This window comes from Camponotus floridanus, unplaced genomic scaffold (genome assembly GCF_003227725.1).
Source record: "Camponotus floridanus strain SB8 unplaced genomic scaffold, Cflo_v7.5 scaffold74, whole genome shotgun sequence".
NCBI classification, from domain to species: domain Eukaryota; kingdom Metazoa; phylum Arthropoda; class Insecta; order Hymenoptera; family Formicidae; genus Camponotus; species Camponotus floridanus.
The window spans coordinates 406,613-424,436 of NW_020229843.1; the positions used below are offsets into that span (position 1 = coordinate 406,613).

At 29.2% G+C, this 17,824-nt stretch overlaps 1 protein-coding gene across 2 annotated transcripts; it reads left to right on the plus strand.

Annotated features, from left to right (window-relative positions):
* Window positions 1-1,807: 1,807 nt before the first annotated feature.
* LOC105256187 (facilitated trehalose transporter Tret1) lies at window positions 1,808-17,394 on the plus strand. Of its 2 annotated transcripts, XM_011265914.3 has the most exons (9): window positions 1,808-2,108; window positions 7,359-7,523; window positions 13,200-13,329; window positions 13,726-13,861; window positions 14,665-15,121; window positions 15,562-15,811; window positions 16,034-16,240; window positions 16,347-16,539; window positions 16,811-17,055. In XM_011265914.3, the coding sequence occupies exons 2-9, from the start codon at window positions 7,504-7,506 to the stop codon at window positions 17,053-17,055; spliced, it is 1,638 nt and encodes a 545-aa protein (XP_011264216.1). In that variant the 5' UTR covers window positions 1,808-2,108; window positions 7,359-7,503. The 2 variants fall into 2 exon arrangements, with proteins under 2 accessions (XP_011264216.1, XP_025269788.1); XM_025414003.1 differs by lacking the exon at window positions 1,808-2,108 and having other exon boundaries at window positions 7,504-7,523; window positions 16,811-17,394.
* Window positions 17,395-17,824: the final 430 nt, after the last annotated feature.

Consider the following 17,824-nt stretch of genomic DNA (forward strand, 5'->3'; position numbering starts at 1 on the left):
TTTTTTTCATCACGAGTATTTCTTTTTTCTGAAGTAGTTTTGTTTCTACATATAATTATAAAGTATATATAATGGTTGCGCAATTATATGCGAAATAAAATATAATAATGGTGCAATTATATGTACCAATTATACTGATACGATGGTAAAATGCCTTTAAAAAAGAAAAGAAACGGATCCATTGCGTTAATGCTTAATGCTACAAATTTTCAATATTTTACGCTCATTCAAAGTTGGCAATATCAAACGTTAATGTCAACAATTGCATCAAAGTTAAAATAATAAATTTACTCTTTTAGATCTTAATTAAACCTTGATACAAAAATTGCAAAATCGTATAGTGCAGAATACTTCTTTATTAATAGAAATTTTGCATTCTTATGTAATAAAAAACGCCGTTTACAGTTAAGCGTCAAGGTATCACAAAGTTGTCCTCCATATTCATGAGTCTCAGGACTTAGATCTGCCTGTATACAGTTGATACGTATATATGATACGCTGTTTGTATACAGCTGACTCACAGTCATAAGAATTTCAAGTGTGCAATACGTCGCATTGTCATACAAACACTTCCTACTCTTTTATCGATTATACGAAGTAATGGATTAAAGATAACGACATAGAAAGATAGCAAAATAATATGTTGGCATATGAACCACTAATTTTATACAGATCGATACGATCGGTATGATAACAGTGAAATGCGTAATCATGTAATACGTTGATAAATTACCATTGCATGCTTCTTTTTCAGATAAATATATTTTTATTATTTTATTTGTAAAACTTTGAAAACTGATAATAATGAGATTGATTAGTCTTATTATTAATTTAAATTTTTAAGAAAATTCTTTAACTTTTCAAAGTACTAATTTTTTTATTTATTAATTTTATTATTATTTATGAATTTTATTTTTTTATTTATTAACTTTACACTATCTCTTTCTATTAAATTATACTAATAAATAATTAATTAAAATTCATAATTAAAATTCATAATAGTAATTCATAAAAGTCATAATTAAAATTCTGCAAATAAGTAACAAAAATAGTCTATGTCTAAAAATTAAAATAAATTTTAATGTAATTTTTTCAAAATTTTAATTTCAAATTTAATTACAAAGATTTAAAAAGTTAAATATCAGTATGTTTCAGCTTGCTTTATTTAAAAAAATCTGTAATTAAAACAAAAATTGATGGTTTTACACCTCGCAAATTTTATATTTTCGACAAAAATAATTTTCACAAAACAATTGTTCATCTATCGAATCTAAGCAACTAGATCATGTAGATTATGAATCGCTCTTCCGTTTATTTTTTCGTGCGTTAACAAAAGTGGAATTGTTTCCACTTATTATGCGAATATTAGGAAAATAACAAAAAGGTGGGAATAAAGCTATAAGTTCTCTCAAATTTTAAATTAATAAATAAGTATTAAAGTCACAAAACTGCTTGAATCTTCTATATAGCCTTTGTGACATGAAATATTTACATTGTTTTTCTAAAAATCTCGAAATTTTGCGATAACTACATAATACTATCATTAACTTAATACATAGACTAAAATGTTACTCATATTTTAGCAGTTGAATAATATTTTGATTTTATTTTGTTAAGTACTAAAGTTCTTTATCTTTCCAAATAAATATAATATCACACTGTGAGACTAATGCACAGAACGAATCAGGAAATAGGGCAGGGTTGAAATCGTTTCGCAACACGATAACAGGCTCTTAGCAACCCTTAGAACGATTCTGTTGGCAATGTGTGGTGGACGGTGCATGAACACGGGCTGAGAGAATCGGGGCCGTATGTAGGGGAACGAGGCGACGAGGTTTTCAGGCTCAGTCGCCTACCGACCGCGGTGTCGAACAGAGAAGCGGGTTTATTTGCTGTTCGATTCCCGAATCGTCCGAGACGTCGGATTACGTCGCATTACGTCACAACTCTTCTTTCCGCGACAATAGCGAGAAGCGGAAGTGAGAGGAATCTCTGCACCCTTTCGGTTGTTTCAATCAAACTACTCTTACTGTCGTTCTTTGTTTTTCGTGGACGTTTACGGCACCCGGCGGGAGATCGATTCTCGGAGCAGGAGGTGGCTTGGAGAGGTGAGTGCTACGCTAGATAGGAGCCGTAAAGATTTACGTATAATAATTCGACAAATTATAGGACTTCAAAATCTCACGAGTGTTACGAATCTCTTAGGACATATTATATATAAATGTGTTATTTTTAAATTAAATATTTTAGATTTATCTATAGTATTACATTTCCAATTGATTTCATTTTTTGTTTATTTAGTATTTATATTATTATTAGTGTTATTTTATTAAACGAAGCAAGTGAATTCAGAAAGGAAAAGACTTCTTGTACCTGTTGGCTTATTTACTGTCAGTCGTTCGTGACGCTGTATCAGGGCGTTGATCCGTTCCAGATCGATCAATCCTTCCGAGGTCTTGTAAATACTGGTAGTGTATAGAGAACAACTCGTGCCATTATAATATCCAATCAGATCGATTCTTTGAAATTTTTCGAATTTCTGAGCTCTGTACCTGAAAATTTATTCGTCGTTAATACAATACTTTGTCGCACATAATAATAATTATATTATAAAATTGAATTTAGAAAATACTTTTTCGTGAAATTATTATGATAAAAGCTTGCGAAGCAAGTTACTTTCATTATAATTTGAAAACTTTTTATAAATTAGAGATTTAAAAAAACATAAAAGAATTCTATCACAGATAACGTAGGGATGCTACGAAATCGATAAAGAATGTTTTGTGAATCAGCGAAAATAGATATTAACAATTAAATGTTATCATATCAGTGTGATTCAGAAGACGAAAGGAAATTTAATCGCATTCAATATACAATATTTATCGAGACAATCAATAGTCATAGTCATAGTAAGATTTACATTTAAATCAGATGTTCAAATTTATATAATTGTTAAATGTTATGTTTAAGTAACAAGAATTTTTTCTCGATAAACAAAAAAATGCTTACGATGATAAAAAAATAACATTACCCTTCCTATCTAAAACATCAGTAATTTGAAACTCATCGTTAAATACATTGGTATTAATCCTTGCTATAAATTATTTAAATCAAGCTACACATACAACTTCACAAACTTCATGTTATTATTGACGTTGTGCAATTGCTTTAGCATTGCAAGAGTTGATTTTACCCTGCGAAGCAACGTATCTCCTCACGAACCTCATAAAATGACTTTAGGATCGATTGCAGCAACACTGCTTATACCAGGTTTATACAAAGTCGAAGTTGAAGAAAGGCAAACATTGATTTACTAAATTTGTCTCTCATGCGTTTTATTATAGCAAAGAAATATTATTCACATTACACTTGACTTTCGCTTTTCTACTAACTTTGTGTAAAATCAGAATTAGTGTTAATTATGATTGAGCTTTCTTTGTTCATCTTTCTGTGTATGTTGCAGGTAAATTTTTAATTTAGAATAATGGAATAATGTTAATTAATTTGTATCTGCTAGTTAAATTCATATGATCGCACGTTAATATATCGTTTAATCTGTGATAAAATTATGTAATATTGTTGGCTATATAACTTAAAACATTTAAATCTATAATAAAAAAATGTGAAATATACTTTGCGCTCTTATACAAAGAGATTATAAGAAACACGTTCAAAACACATAAATATGGAAAATATAACATAGAATAAACGTAATATTTTAAAATATTGAAAAGAATTTGAAAAGAATATTTATATACACAAAAGAGAGATTACTGATTAAATAAAATTGTATTCGATTGATTTGATTTTTTTATAATAATATCACTATCGATTTTTTTAAAGATTCTTGAAATGTCACGTTTGTTGAAAGACATTTAATTTAAAATTGCTTTCACAAGTATATATGGCTTGAAAGGCTTCTTAAATTGTGAAGGGAAATTCTACATTAACATGTATTAATATTTCTCGAGAAAATTTACTTAACTTTCTCATATTTTTATATCAGTAAATTGTAACAAAACAAAATTGTAAATTCATTGCAAACAGTTTTCCTTGTACCATAATGTGCATAACATTTGCCTAATATGAATGCCGCCTACTTCTTTCTCTTTTATGTTACGTATGTCGATGAGAAAAAAATCGTGACGTAAAAAGACCACCGATGACTCTTTCGTGCCAAACTATCTTATCACGAATGAACTTTTTGTTTATCAATACGCAAAGACTATATTTCCAATGTCCAATTTAATAAGTCCAATTTTAAAGTAAATATTTTAGTTTAATTTAATTATAATTTAATTAAAACATCATTGTATTTTAATTTAATTTAATTTAAATCACTATTATAGTTTTGAAGACAAATTTTAACCGTGAAACTACAACATCATTTCTTTTTTGCCTGTTTTTCCGTTTTATATTCGTGAGCAACTTTATTCTTCATGCTGTCGGATTCTAGCATCATTGATTCAATGATTCAATGATGATTTCTCGGTTCCTTGATGCTCACGGGTCATTGGGGAAGTCATGCGGGATGAAAGTCAAGTAAAACGCGCGCGCATGCGAGTAATTTAGATGAAATCGCCGGTTACGACGACGACAAGCTCGATTCTTCTGGAACCTCTGGTGATTGTTAGCCACCAATCAGATCCGAAGAAACATTTGATAGCAATCTACGCTCACGCAATCATGCAGTTTACTTGACATGTGTTGCAAGATTTCTTGCGAATAAATATATACAAAGATTTGTAATGGAGAAAATCGACGATTAACGTTAACCATAAGAAATTCTATATAAAAACTTTCTTTATTATTTTATTTATCTCTATTTAAAAAAATTAATAATACAGTACTAGACAAAATAAATCATACACCTTTCAACAAATTGAATTTATTAGTATAACTATTTTTTTAACAAGCAAGTAGGTTAATAGATACAGGAAAGTCGAAGCATTTCAAAGTATTTAAATAAAGAAAATAGGAAATAATAAAAATTATGCTCAATTATTTTGTAAAAAATTTATTATTCAATATTGTTACATTTTGCCCTGGACAAAATAAATCATACACTTTTAGAAGTAATAGTTAACAAATAAATAAAGTTAATTCTAATTGTGATTAGTACTTAGTATTGGTTTTCAATACCGCTTCCAGTCAGCGAGGCATACTTTCGACTAATTTCTTTAAGTATTCAGGATCAATTTCCTTCTAAGTTTTCTGGAGTGTTGCATAGGACGATGTCTTGTTACTACGTTCGTTTTATTCACGTTCACGTCCAAATAAGCCCACAAAGTTTCAAAGTAATAATAAAGTTGCCTTATTCTTCGCTTAGGGTCATTATCTTGCTAGAAGATAAAGTTGTTTTCTAAATCCAATTTCAAAAGAGATTCTTTCAAATTCTCGTACAATACATCAATATATCTTTCTGCCGTCATGATGCTTTCAATTCGAACCAAATTATCGATCCTAGACCATGTAAAGCATCCTCATACCATAATATTACCGCCTTCATATTTACAGTCTTCTGAATAAAACCGATTCAAGTTTGCCAAGAAGCCTTTAGACTTTTGGAAAAAAATATTGTGGTCTGATGAGAACAAGTTTGAATTATTTGGACAAAAACGGCGGTCTAGGGTGTGGCGAAAACCTGATGAGGCTTTTAAAGACCACAATACTTTTTTCGAAAAGCCTAGAGATATATTCACGTATTTCTTGGCAAACTCGAATCGGTTTTATTCAGAAGACTGTAAAATATGAAGGCGGAAATATTATGGTATGGGGATGCTTTACATGGTCTGGGATCGGTAATTTGACTCGAATTGAAAGCATCATGATGGCAGAAAAATATATTGATGTATTGTGCGAGAATTTGATTCTAAGCGAAGAATAAGGCAAAGAAAACTACTGCATTTTTCAAATCTAATAAGGTAAAACTGGTTGAATGGCCGCCACAATCATCAAATTTAATCCAATTGAAATTATGTGGACTTATTTGGACGTAAACGTGAATAAAACGAACGTAAGTGACAAGACATCGTCCTATGCAACACTCCAGAAGGCTCGGAAGGAAATTGATCCTGAATACTTAAAGAAATTAGTCGAAAGTATGCCTCGCTGACTGGAAGCGGTATTGAAAGCCAATACTAAGTACTAATCACAATTAGAATTAACTTTATTTATTTGTTAACTATTACTTCTAAAAGTATATGATTTATTTTGTCCAGGGCAAAATGTAACAATATTGAATAATAAATTTTTTACAAAATAATTTTTTACAAAATAATTGAGCATAATTTTTATTATTTTCTATTTTCTTTATTTAAATACTTTGAAATGCTTCGATTTTCCTGTATCTAATAATCTATTTGCTTGTTAAAAGAATAGTTACATTAACAAATTCAATTTGTTGAAAGATGTATGATTTATTTTGTCCAGTGCTATAATTGAAAAGAAGAAGTGGTAAAGAGAATGCACGGAAGACAAAAATTCTGTCGAAAAATTGATGACAAATATGCATCACATATTGTTTTGATTGTGAAGCGCAAGCAGAAAAATCGGTTACGCGTCTGACAGAAAAAGGTATACACGCAATATACTAATCACGAAATTACTGCACCGCTCTGACCGAGATATTAGATAGTTTTATTGGAAATGTCGTGTATACATAAAGAACGGATATGAGGCAACCGTTAGTCCGCGGGCCAAATCGTTATTTATAAGCATCTGATCTATTTACAAATAATTATATTCGATGGAGATGATGTAATCTATTTACAAATATTCGATGGAGATGATGTTAAGTCAAAGAAAAAAATAAATTTTATGTGATAATATTATATAACAGAGAATTTTAGAAACGATGAATTTTATAAATATTCAAAAAATTAATAATTAAAAGGCAATCAAACCACAAGCGTTGATAGACTATGCAAATGTCTAAAAAGAAAATAATTTAAAAGTGTATTAAATTTCAAAAATAATATTTAAGCGAAAGAAGGAGTACATGGTCGTTAGATATAAAAAATTCAATACAATAGCAAATGTTTCGATCCTCTATGGATTTTTTTCAATGCTACTTAAAAAACGTAATAATCAAAAAAATTCAAAAGACCTAAATTCGCAACGCAATGTCAAACAAAGAATCGTCGAAAAATTGCTAGATTATAAAGATAAAAAATAGAGATTACAGATTTTTATCTTTATAGCCTATGAACGCTTGTAGTTTGATTGCCTTTTAATTATTAATTTTTTGAGTCTTATCTATTAAAACCGCTTCTAATTAAAGTAATTTTTCCTTTTTATAAATATTATATAACAATATTAAATTGATATAATAATAATTTAAGTGGAATTAATTTCAGGCTATAAAATGTTGGCTAGCCAGGACAATATCCAGCAGAGTTGATGAAGGCCTTTTCCTAGAGAGACACCTAATTGACTAATAAGAGGGAAGAGAAGAAACACATTGCTTGTCAATAGCGGTTCAAGCGTGAAGCGAGAAACACAATGGATCCTTATTCATTAAGGTGAACATTATCGATCAATTTACATCAAAGAAATCGCAAAGATTTACGATTATATAATGAGAAGCGATATGATGTTGCTTTTCATGTTTTTGATAGAGTTAAAATGATAGAGAATTTGAAAAAATACCATATAAAACAAATTATTTCAAGTTATTTTAAATCATCCTCAATTTATCTAATTTTAATGTGAATATATTTAGAAGAAAGATAAATAAAATCGGATTAATGAATCGAATAAAGTTTCTACTTCAATGATAAATTAGATTTGTTTAATTTCAATTATATGCAGGAATAATTTTTCACGTTTTATAATGTAATTAGAGAAATATGAAAAGTTTTTTTTATCGAAAATACGTAAATATTCATTAAATAAATAAGCACACCACTAAAAAAATGATCCATCAAATCTTCGAACATATACAAAATATTTTATACAAAATTTTTTCTTGCTTTTTATCGATCCTTTCCTACTTGTAATATGAAACACATGATGAAGGCTAACTAAAGACTAGTCTATTGATACTTTTTTTTATTTAGATATTTTCTTGGTTAGGCCTCGAGAAATTTTAATTTTGTCTTACAATTAATTCAACGCACAATTTAAAAATATTTTTAAAGAGAGACATTATTTAAAATTTCTTTGAAAGTTATTTTTCAATGGAAAACTTTTGTTTCAGTATTTAGCATAAATATAAGAATTTTGATATCTCCCAGTAATCTCTAAGAATTATGTAATTATCAGAGAATGATCCTCTCAGCTGAAATAAAACATAATAGACATTTTAAAAATACGACGAGCGATTCGACGCTTGTTGCTATTTTAACAGGAAGACTTACTCGAGGTACCAGTTTGGCTGACGTAAAGTTGAATTATCTTTGATTTGGCAGAGATGATGTTACTAATTATATTTCGCAAATCTAGCATGTTTTTTACAAATGTATAAGCACACAATTATTCGATATATGTTATTTTAAAATTATAAATTATTAAAATCCTTATGAGAAATGACATTGTATAATATAAAAAATTTGTTATAGAAAAAATTTCATAGAAAAAAATTATATATATATATATATATATTTTTTTTTTACAGTAAAATTTTGCTAATGTAAATATTTAAAAGTATCGATAAGAGCTCGTTCAAATTATTATTAAATTATTATTAATAATTTAACAATTTAAATTAATGGATACTGTTTTATATTTTAAAATAAAAAACAATTTCCTAACTCATGATCCTCATGATTTCCTAACAGATATTGAAGTAGCTTTTTATAATCCGAGATAGTTTAAACAAATAGAAATGGACTAAATCTCGTGTGTATCAATATGATATATATTCGATACATAATGATTTCAATTATCAACAACAGGTTTTTGAGGTCGCATTTGAAAGGAGAGCGAATGAACACTTGATCGTTCTCCAATTAACTTTCGACCCCGAGTTATGCATGTGACGTTAGTCAAACTCGTGACAAATTGTCTTTCGAACATCGTAAAGATTGTGAGACTCGATAGGCACAAGAATTTGCAGATATTTCTTTTGTGTTAGAAACATACCCACATGTGTTTGTTTGCTGGAATTTCACCAGTAAAAAGTGCGATAAAGAGAAATGGTTACTTACAAATCGATAATGATTCCTTATATATTCACATATTTATCGTGAAAAAAGAGACTGCTATGAAATTTTAAGACGTTAATTTTCATCACGTTTAACATAAGGAATGCATATGCGATACGAAATCGCTTGTGATGATGTAAGTCGTGCGTGATCGTCTCATGGAAAATGATCACTCTGAGTCGAAATGAAAGGAAATTACGTTACGAAGTCTTTTTTTACGCGAATATTTTATCGTAAAAAACGGATTTGAAGGTCTATTTTTTTTACGTTTTATATGCGTCGAATTACATACAGTTTGTCGACAGGATACAGGTAATAAAGATAATATAATAAAATGATATGATAACGAAAAAAAAGACGAATGAAATATCTTGACTCTTGTATCAAGATGATACTTGAAAAATTTTGATCACTATATACATATATTAAAAATTTCTTAATAGTATTTTTACCGAGTTAAGATTTATTATAAATGATTTTAAGATATCGTATTTATCGATGATGCTTATGTAATATTATCATTGAGATATTCATTGAGATAGTCATTTATTTATAGGCATACTTATTATATGCTTATATATACTTTTCTATCTTGATATTTCTTTGATTTTTGCAATATTAATAATGAATAAAACATATCGGAAAAAATTGTTTTGCGAATATATTATCCGCCTACTATTGTGTTATGCTAGTATTGTGCTTTGTTGAATCAGGGCCAAGGTTAACATCACGAGTTCGACGCGTCTACTTTTAGCAACGTAGCCTTAGGACAATTTTACGAAGAATCCTTCTCGATCAGCAGTAACCATGATTTAAAACCTGTATGGAATAATAAGCGCGTCTATTCTACCCGTTAATAATAATAATAATAATTAAAAGAACAGAATCAATATGTCGCCTATCGTTGAAGAGTTGAACAGATAAGAATACATTATAATTAGTTTCGCGAATGAATATATCTTCAACAACGCACAAAACACGTAAAATCCGTTATAATAATTAATTCCCCGATGACGTGTAGCAAAGTGAAATAACTACTTTCCGTCTATCATTTATGCGAAATGTCAAATACCGTAAGTGCGCACGTGCGCGCGATCATAAAAATGTAGCTATTAAACAAGTGGGATAAAAAATTTAAGTATGCTCCATGAGTAAAGATTGAAGAGACAAAAAGTACACCCCTTATGTTCACGAACTAACTATTATATCAGATAGTATCGTTATTCAAAGAGTCGGTAATTTAAATAATTTACTTATGTCTATGATATATGCTTTGTTTATCGCGAAGAATCTCGCATTATTCTTAGTCTTAACTTAGTATGACGAATTGAGATATGTAGACGGAATAATAAAAAAATATATGAGCCATGAGAATAAAATGAATCTTGTCATGTCCTTCTTTCCATTCTGGCATTTCTGCAAACAAAACCAGGAAAATAAAAGACAACAATAACTGAGTCTTTACTATGTTGTTTGTAAAAAACACGATTCAAAAAATATACATTTACAAAGAATTTACTTTGCGAATAAGATTCGACTGAGATTTTCTTTATTTCTTCAAATAGTGAACATGTAAGATAAGAATAATAATATAATAATAATATAAATTTTTTTTTAATTTTTAATTTAAATGTTAAATTATATTATTTAAATTTTTAATTCAAATAATATAATAATAATATAAATTTTTTTTGAATTTTTAATTCAAATGTTAAATCAAATATATTAGATATTTATATATTAAATAATTTATATAAATATGTTATACAAATGAGAAAAAGTTAAATCAATTTTTTGCTTTTAATCAATATTCGGCAACTAGATTCGGCTAGTAGATTTTTGATAAAAAAGGAAATAATAAGCCTATAATCGTTTCGAGACACGTTTGAAAAATAAATATATTTTGAAAATCATCATATGTTTTGATATAATTACATTGCAAATAAAATGAGTGATTGCTATAATAATGATTAAGGAGTCAGTCATTATTGAATCTATTCATGCGAATTTAATAAAAATATATACTCGCGCGTCGAATTTCTAAGAATGTAATAATTTTATTCTTTCAAATAAGTGAAAGAAATGACCGTGAAGATGCACTACGAATACACTCAAAAAGTTCCGAGTAAAGATTATTAATCCTTTCTATACTTCAATTACCTATAAACACTTTGTGAGTGTAAGTGTTGCACAATTTGCCGCCCACGCTATGTTTATGACGTTAGCAACACAATCTAAAGAAGCAAGTTTCACATGGACTAGATTGTTTTATTATATCATAAATTGTGCAGAAAGTATAGTTTAATATCAAATAGTTGCTATAAATAGCACAATACAGTAATGTTACAAAATTAATTAAATTATTAAATGTAATATAATAATTAGTTGAATTTAACAAGAAGAAATTGTATTCAAAACTATATCTGATAAAAGATAAAATTGTACTATATTGCACATAGATTCATTAACTCTGTTATTAGAGTTACTATAAAAAATTAGTTTCAATAGTTCGTGTTTCATTACATATCAACTAGCTTGCGTTAATTCATTAAGCATATAATCGTATCTAACCAAGACATCCTCGGTTTATTTTTAACCAAGAATAAACGCAATCATCTGTTCAACTAGAATATTTTGAACATTCTTTATATCATGTTAGCTAAGTGCCTGTGCAAAGAAAGTTATCACAATCAAAAAAATTTAGAGGTTTGCCAAGTTTATTTAAAAAATTGTATATATTATAAAATAATCATAAAAAAAATTATGAATTTTTTTTATGATTACGTAAGTTGTATATGCGAAATATTTATAATAAAATAGGATTATTTTCAAAAGACTATTAACTAAATTATTTAAAATTATTATTTATTAAATTATTTCAAATATTCAGAAAAAAATATTGGATGATGAACAAAATATATTTTAAAAATTTTGAGAACGCACATTTTTTTCTTATAATTGTCAATATAAATGATATTGATCTATTGCAATAAATCGGATTTCATGATAAGCACAGTGCAATACGTTCGATAATCGATTCAATGATGTCATTGTTATGTAAAACAATATCGTCTGGACATTATCATATTTTGACATTGCTCGTATTTAGTAGACAGCAGCAGTTTTTTCAGCACGATAATTATTTACAATTATCAATTTATATTCCCTCTGATACACATAAATTTAAATAATAATATGTAAAACGTCCATAAATTAAAAATTAAATATCTATATTTTTTATAAATAAAGTCAAATCATAATCAATAGCGAATTATTTATTTCATAGATATGCTTTTGTGTCATGTGTATTTTACGTTATGATCATTTTTTTCTTTATATTTTTTTAAACCGATTTATATAAAAAATGCAAGATGTCTTATGTTGACATAAATAGCAGAGTTGACATAAATAACAGAGAAATTTATTGCAAAGAAATATAATATTAATAATATTTTCTATTTCATGACACATCGATGAATTTTGTATTCAATGAAATCAATGATATTTGTATTCGCATAATTGTATCTAGAAATTTAAATTATTGAACCCATATTCCAGAGAAACTAGTTTTCTTAACTCGTAATAATATGTTAAATTTGAAAAAAAATTATATAAGAGAAATCATGATTCGATAAATATATCTCTATATATTTTTAATTTAATATCTCTATTAATATAATTTCGCTTCTTTTAACAGTTCTGTATCTTTTGTATATTGAAATTCAATTTAAAGTTTATGCATTATCGATGCATCGTGTTTTGAAATTCTCGTGAAATTAAAATTTACAATCGATGCGATAAATATTTATAAGCCATCGTTTAAAAAATAATCTGTAATAATAGATGAAGTGATATTTGCGTCGTCACTTTAATGCTATGCAGAGATGTACAAATGTACGCTACAAACTGTCACCATAAATTAGGAGTTTAAAAAAAGTTGTAAAAGAACGTCAATAAAACTCGCGCCAGCACAAAGTAATATTAACGATAGTTTTATTTATTGTTCGGTTTATTTGACATTCGATTGATGACGTCGACGATTGTGTGTTTCAGTGTGGAGCGAGAGGCTTCGAAGAATATTGAGGAAAACGAGCGAGAGTGCTTCAAAGACGCGATCGTTTCGAGCAGAAGCCTCAACAAAGGTTTTGTCGAGCCGACGAATCTTAGAAATGCCATTCGAGAGGTACTAATTATTTAATTTTAGAAAACCTTTCATTTTTATTTTATAACTGACTTTTTGAGATTTTATGCTTCCACTGAATAACGCGCGTCCAATCTCTTTTCTCTTTTATCTATTGATAAATTAAATTTAAAAATAAATTTTGTTTCGTTTTAATTAGCAATTTGAAAAAAATATATATATAAGCAATTTATCAAATATATTATTTTTATTTAAAATATATTTAAAATTAAAATATATTATTTTATTTATATTTAAAAGAAATAAAATCGTCATATATGAGAGAAAAAATATATGCAGAAAAAAAATGATCGAGAATTTCATAGAAAAATAGCAAGCCTCGCGAAATGAGATCTTTATTATGCGGAAGGTACATGTGTCGGCTTTGAATCTTTGTAGATTGTCGCGTGCATCGTCGCAGCATCTTTCCACATAGCAGTAGGCCTCACTATGGCATACTCAGCAACTCTCATTCCTCATCTCGAGAAGAAAGATGCGGAATTACCTGCCACGAAAGAGCAGACTTCCTGGATAAGTAAGATTGCGAGAATACGTAGCGTATGAGCAGTAATACAAAAATATACATTATTCCAAGGAGACTATTTATAATAGAAGCATTTATAATGATAATTACGAATTACAATAAATCTTTAATTGCGCCGTTCTGCGAATAATTCCTCGAAACGATACAAGACAAGATTTTATTCTGATATCGGAAATGTTCACTGAAAAATAGTGTATGTAAAATGTGTATGTAAACACAATCTCTCTCAACTTTTGTGCTGTCATTAGAAATAACATTGGAAAGTAGCCGGTTTTTCCATCGATAAAGTATCATCGCAAGAATAGACATTACATAAAGTTGTTGCAATTATCAGAAAAGAGTCACGTGCGTGATTGCTGTCAGAGCGACAACGCTCGATCAAATTTCATGCTCTGATTAAATTCGCGTTACGCAATTCAATTTACGTCCATCCGCATCGCAATCTTCGCACAACAATGGACGTTTACTGTCTTTGTGTTACAGACATGCTTTTTAATCTAGAATGCCAACAATCGTTGTTGACAATCCTAATTGAATTTTTACGTTATCGATAATGCGTGTAAAATTTTATTTTTAAAGTGTATGAAAACATCCGTATAGAAATTGTAAATTCGAAGACGACTCTCTATGATCAAAATATCTTTATAGAGTAGGAAAAAATATTTTTACATAATAGAAGTTTGAATATATCTCAGATAACTAAGTAAAAAATAAAGTATAAAATAACAAAAAAATGTACATAAAAAAGGCATGGAATCAAAAGAAATGAGAAATAAGATTGATTTGATTTTTAGCCAGCTTGGTCGTCATATGCGCGCCCCTTGGTGCTCTGTTGGGGGGTTTCCTGATGGAAATATTTGGTCGGTTGAGGACCCTACAAATCGGAGCGATCCCCAGTGTCATCGGCTGGATCCTTATCGCTTGTTCGAATAATGTACCGATGTTGCTGATCGGTCGTTTGTTAGGCGGACTGTCAACCGCTTTGGCAACCTCGCCAGCGATAGTCTACATCACTGAGGTGGCTAGACCGGAACTACGCGGCTCATTGATCTCATTCGGACCGACGCTGGCATCATTCGGAATGTTATTGTCTTATTTAAAAGGCGCTTACCTGGATTGGCGATTAGTCGCTTGGCTCAGCATCATTTACTCGATTGTGCCCGTTATCATGGTGCAATTTTGGGTGCCAGAATCACCTGTCTGGCTTGTCTCGAAAGGGCGCATTGACGACGCCAAAAAATCCCTAGAATGGTAAATTTAATTTGTTTTTATTAAATATATAAAATATATAATTTGTTTGTTAATACATAAAATCTCTTTACAGACTTTAATTAATATGGCCGATAAATTACTAATTGGATGCTTTAGTTTCTTATTTGACATATTAAATAATTACTGTATGATTACTATAATTATAGTAATTAATTATAAATTAATAAAAAGATCAATTATAATATCGATGAAATTTTGCAGTTAAACTCTGCAATTTAATTTTGTAATTAAATATTGCAATTTGATGTAATGACAAACTTTATAAAAATTAGTAACTTGTAAATATGTGCAAAAATAGAAAGTATTCTTCGTGATAAACTTTCAACATTTTTCAAAACTTCACAATCTTTATGTAATTTTTCTATTTTAACACGCATACGTGTGTATGAATAATTACCAACTATAATTTGTTGGTTTAGGCTTTATAAAAACGAGAAATCGCAAGGTAAAATATCAGTGGTCGAGGCGCAATTTACTACCATTATGAAAGAGAACGAAATTAAATTGAATGAGCAGCGGCGGAGCAAACACGGCAATATGTCCAACAAATTGCGAGGATTCTTGAAACCGACAGGATGGAAACCTATGACGATACTATTTTTCTTTTTTGCATTTCAGCAATTCTCTGGCATTTACATTACGTTGTTTTACGCGGTGACTTGGTTCCAGGTAATCAAATAATATGTATCAAATAATAATAGTAATCCTTCATGTATCCAATAAATATAAACATTTGATTTCTTTTCTCTTGATTTTCCTCTTTTATATTTTTTAACGATTTAACTTAACGTATTTAATTTATCATAGTGATTTTTGTACGTATATAGGAATATTTATTCCTATCGTGATTGATAATAGTAAAAATGCTATCAAACTTATAATCTTTTATAGGAAGTGGGCGCGGGAGTGGACGAATATTTGGCTTCAATTTTAGTGGGCCTGACACGGTTTCTATGTTCCATGGTAAACACTTGGTTACTGAGGCGATATAAGAGAAGAGCGTTGTGCATAATTTCATCCTTCGGGATGGCCATATGTATGACTGTCTCTGGTTATTTCACATTGAATATCAAAAATGGCGATCGCAGCGGTTACTGGGTAAGTTTCGGGAAGGAACCATACACTTGATATACGTGTGGTTTTGTTTTAAATTTAATTTTTGAATTCCTACCGACACGCAAAAAGGTGATTTTAATGTTCGCAGGTGCCGGTGCTCTGTCTGTTACTTTACGTGTGCACATCGATGGTCGGGATGCTGACTATTCCTTGGACCATGACGGCGGAATTGTTCCCGACCGAAATCCGCGGGATCGCCCACTCTATCAGTTATTCCATGGCGAATGTGCTCATGTTCGCCGCATTACAGAGCTATCGAAGTTTGCAAGCTTTTCTAGGAGGTACGCGATACACTCGATACTCTTATGATTATTATATATTAAATCTTATCTGTGGCGATTTTCATATCCCGATTAGATAATTCTATCAATATTTGATATTTTATATATTCAACTCTTTATATTCAATATCTTTTATATTCAATATCTCTACACTTTTAATCTAATCTAAACGCTTTTAATTATAAGTGATAAAAATTAGATAGTCAAAGAATTTCTTCCATATTTCAAAATGATAAAGCTACTCCAATTAATAAAATTGTATTTTGTTAAGGATCATACGCGGTACAATGGTTTTTCGCCGGTGTTTCTGTGGGTGCAGCTCTCTTTGTATGGCTAATGCTGCCAGAGACGCATGGGAAGAAGCTGTCAGAGATCGAGGAGTACTTTCACAACAATTTTCTGGCCTTGGGAGCGGAGACGAAAAACAAAAAACGACAAGCTCAGAGAAGAGCTCAGCAAAAGACGAAATCGCCGGCAACCGAGCCGCTCAATCCGAAAAATATGCAAACTGTCTAAAGTTTTCCTTTCTTTTTTTATCGCGATTTACGAATTTTGTATGAATACAGAGTTCGAGTGGTTTCAGAGAAAGTGACCAAAGTATTAGATATCTAAATTATGACTAGCCGATTCTTACATGAAATTTTATAATCACGTTGCCATGCATTGAATTGCAGGCACGAAATATATTTATTCGCGCAAAATGCCACTTGGATTTTAATATTAAAGATTGTAGAATTCAATGTTCATGAATCACATTTAGTGAAAAATATCCGGCGAGAATATTCGGAAATATATATACAATTTTCTGGAAAGATACAGAATGAAAGAATAAGTAAAGATAAATAAAGAATGAAATGTGAAATAATAAAATTTAGCTTTATATATTTTTCTTTGTTTATATTTACTTTTATTTCTATTATTAAATAAATATATATATATATATTACATATATTGTTAAATAATTTAGATTTTAATTTATATTTATAATTTATATCTAAATTTTTTTTTTTATATTTATAATTTAATATTTAAATAAAAATAAACCTACAATTATGGATTTTAATAATAGATTTAATATTTTATTCAAACGCTGGGCAACACGTAAACATGTAAGACAAAACAAATGAAGAATGTTTCTCCAATGACCGTTTCTCGCCGGACTGAAGGTGATAAATGATACGCATTGAAATATATAGAATGTTATTATATAACGGGAACATGTAAGAGAAAGAAAGACAGAGAGTAGTCTTGCAATTTGCGAAAATATATATGTTCCGCGGCAAGG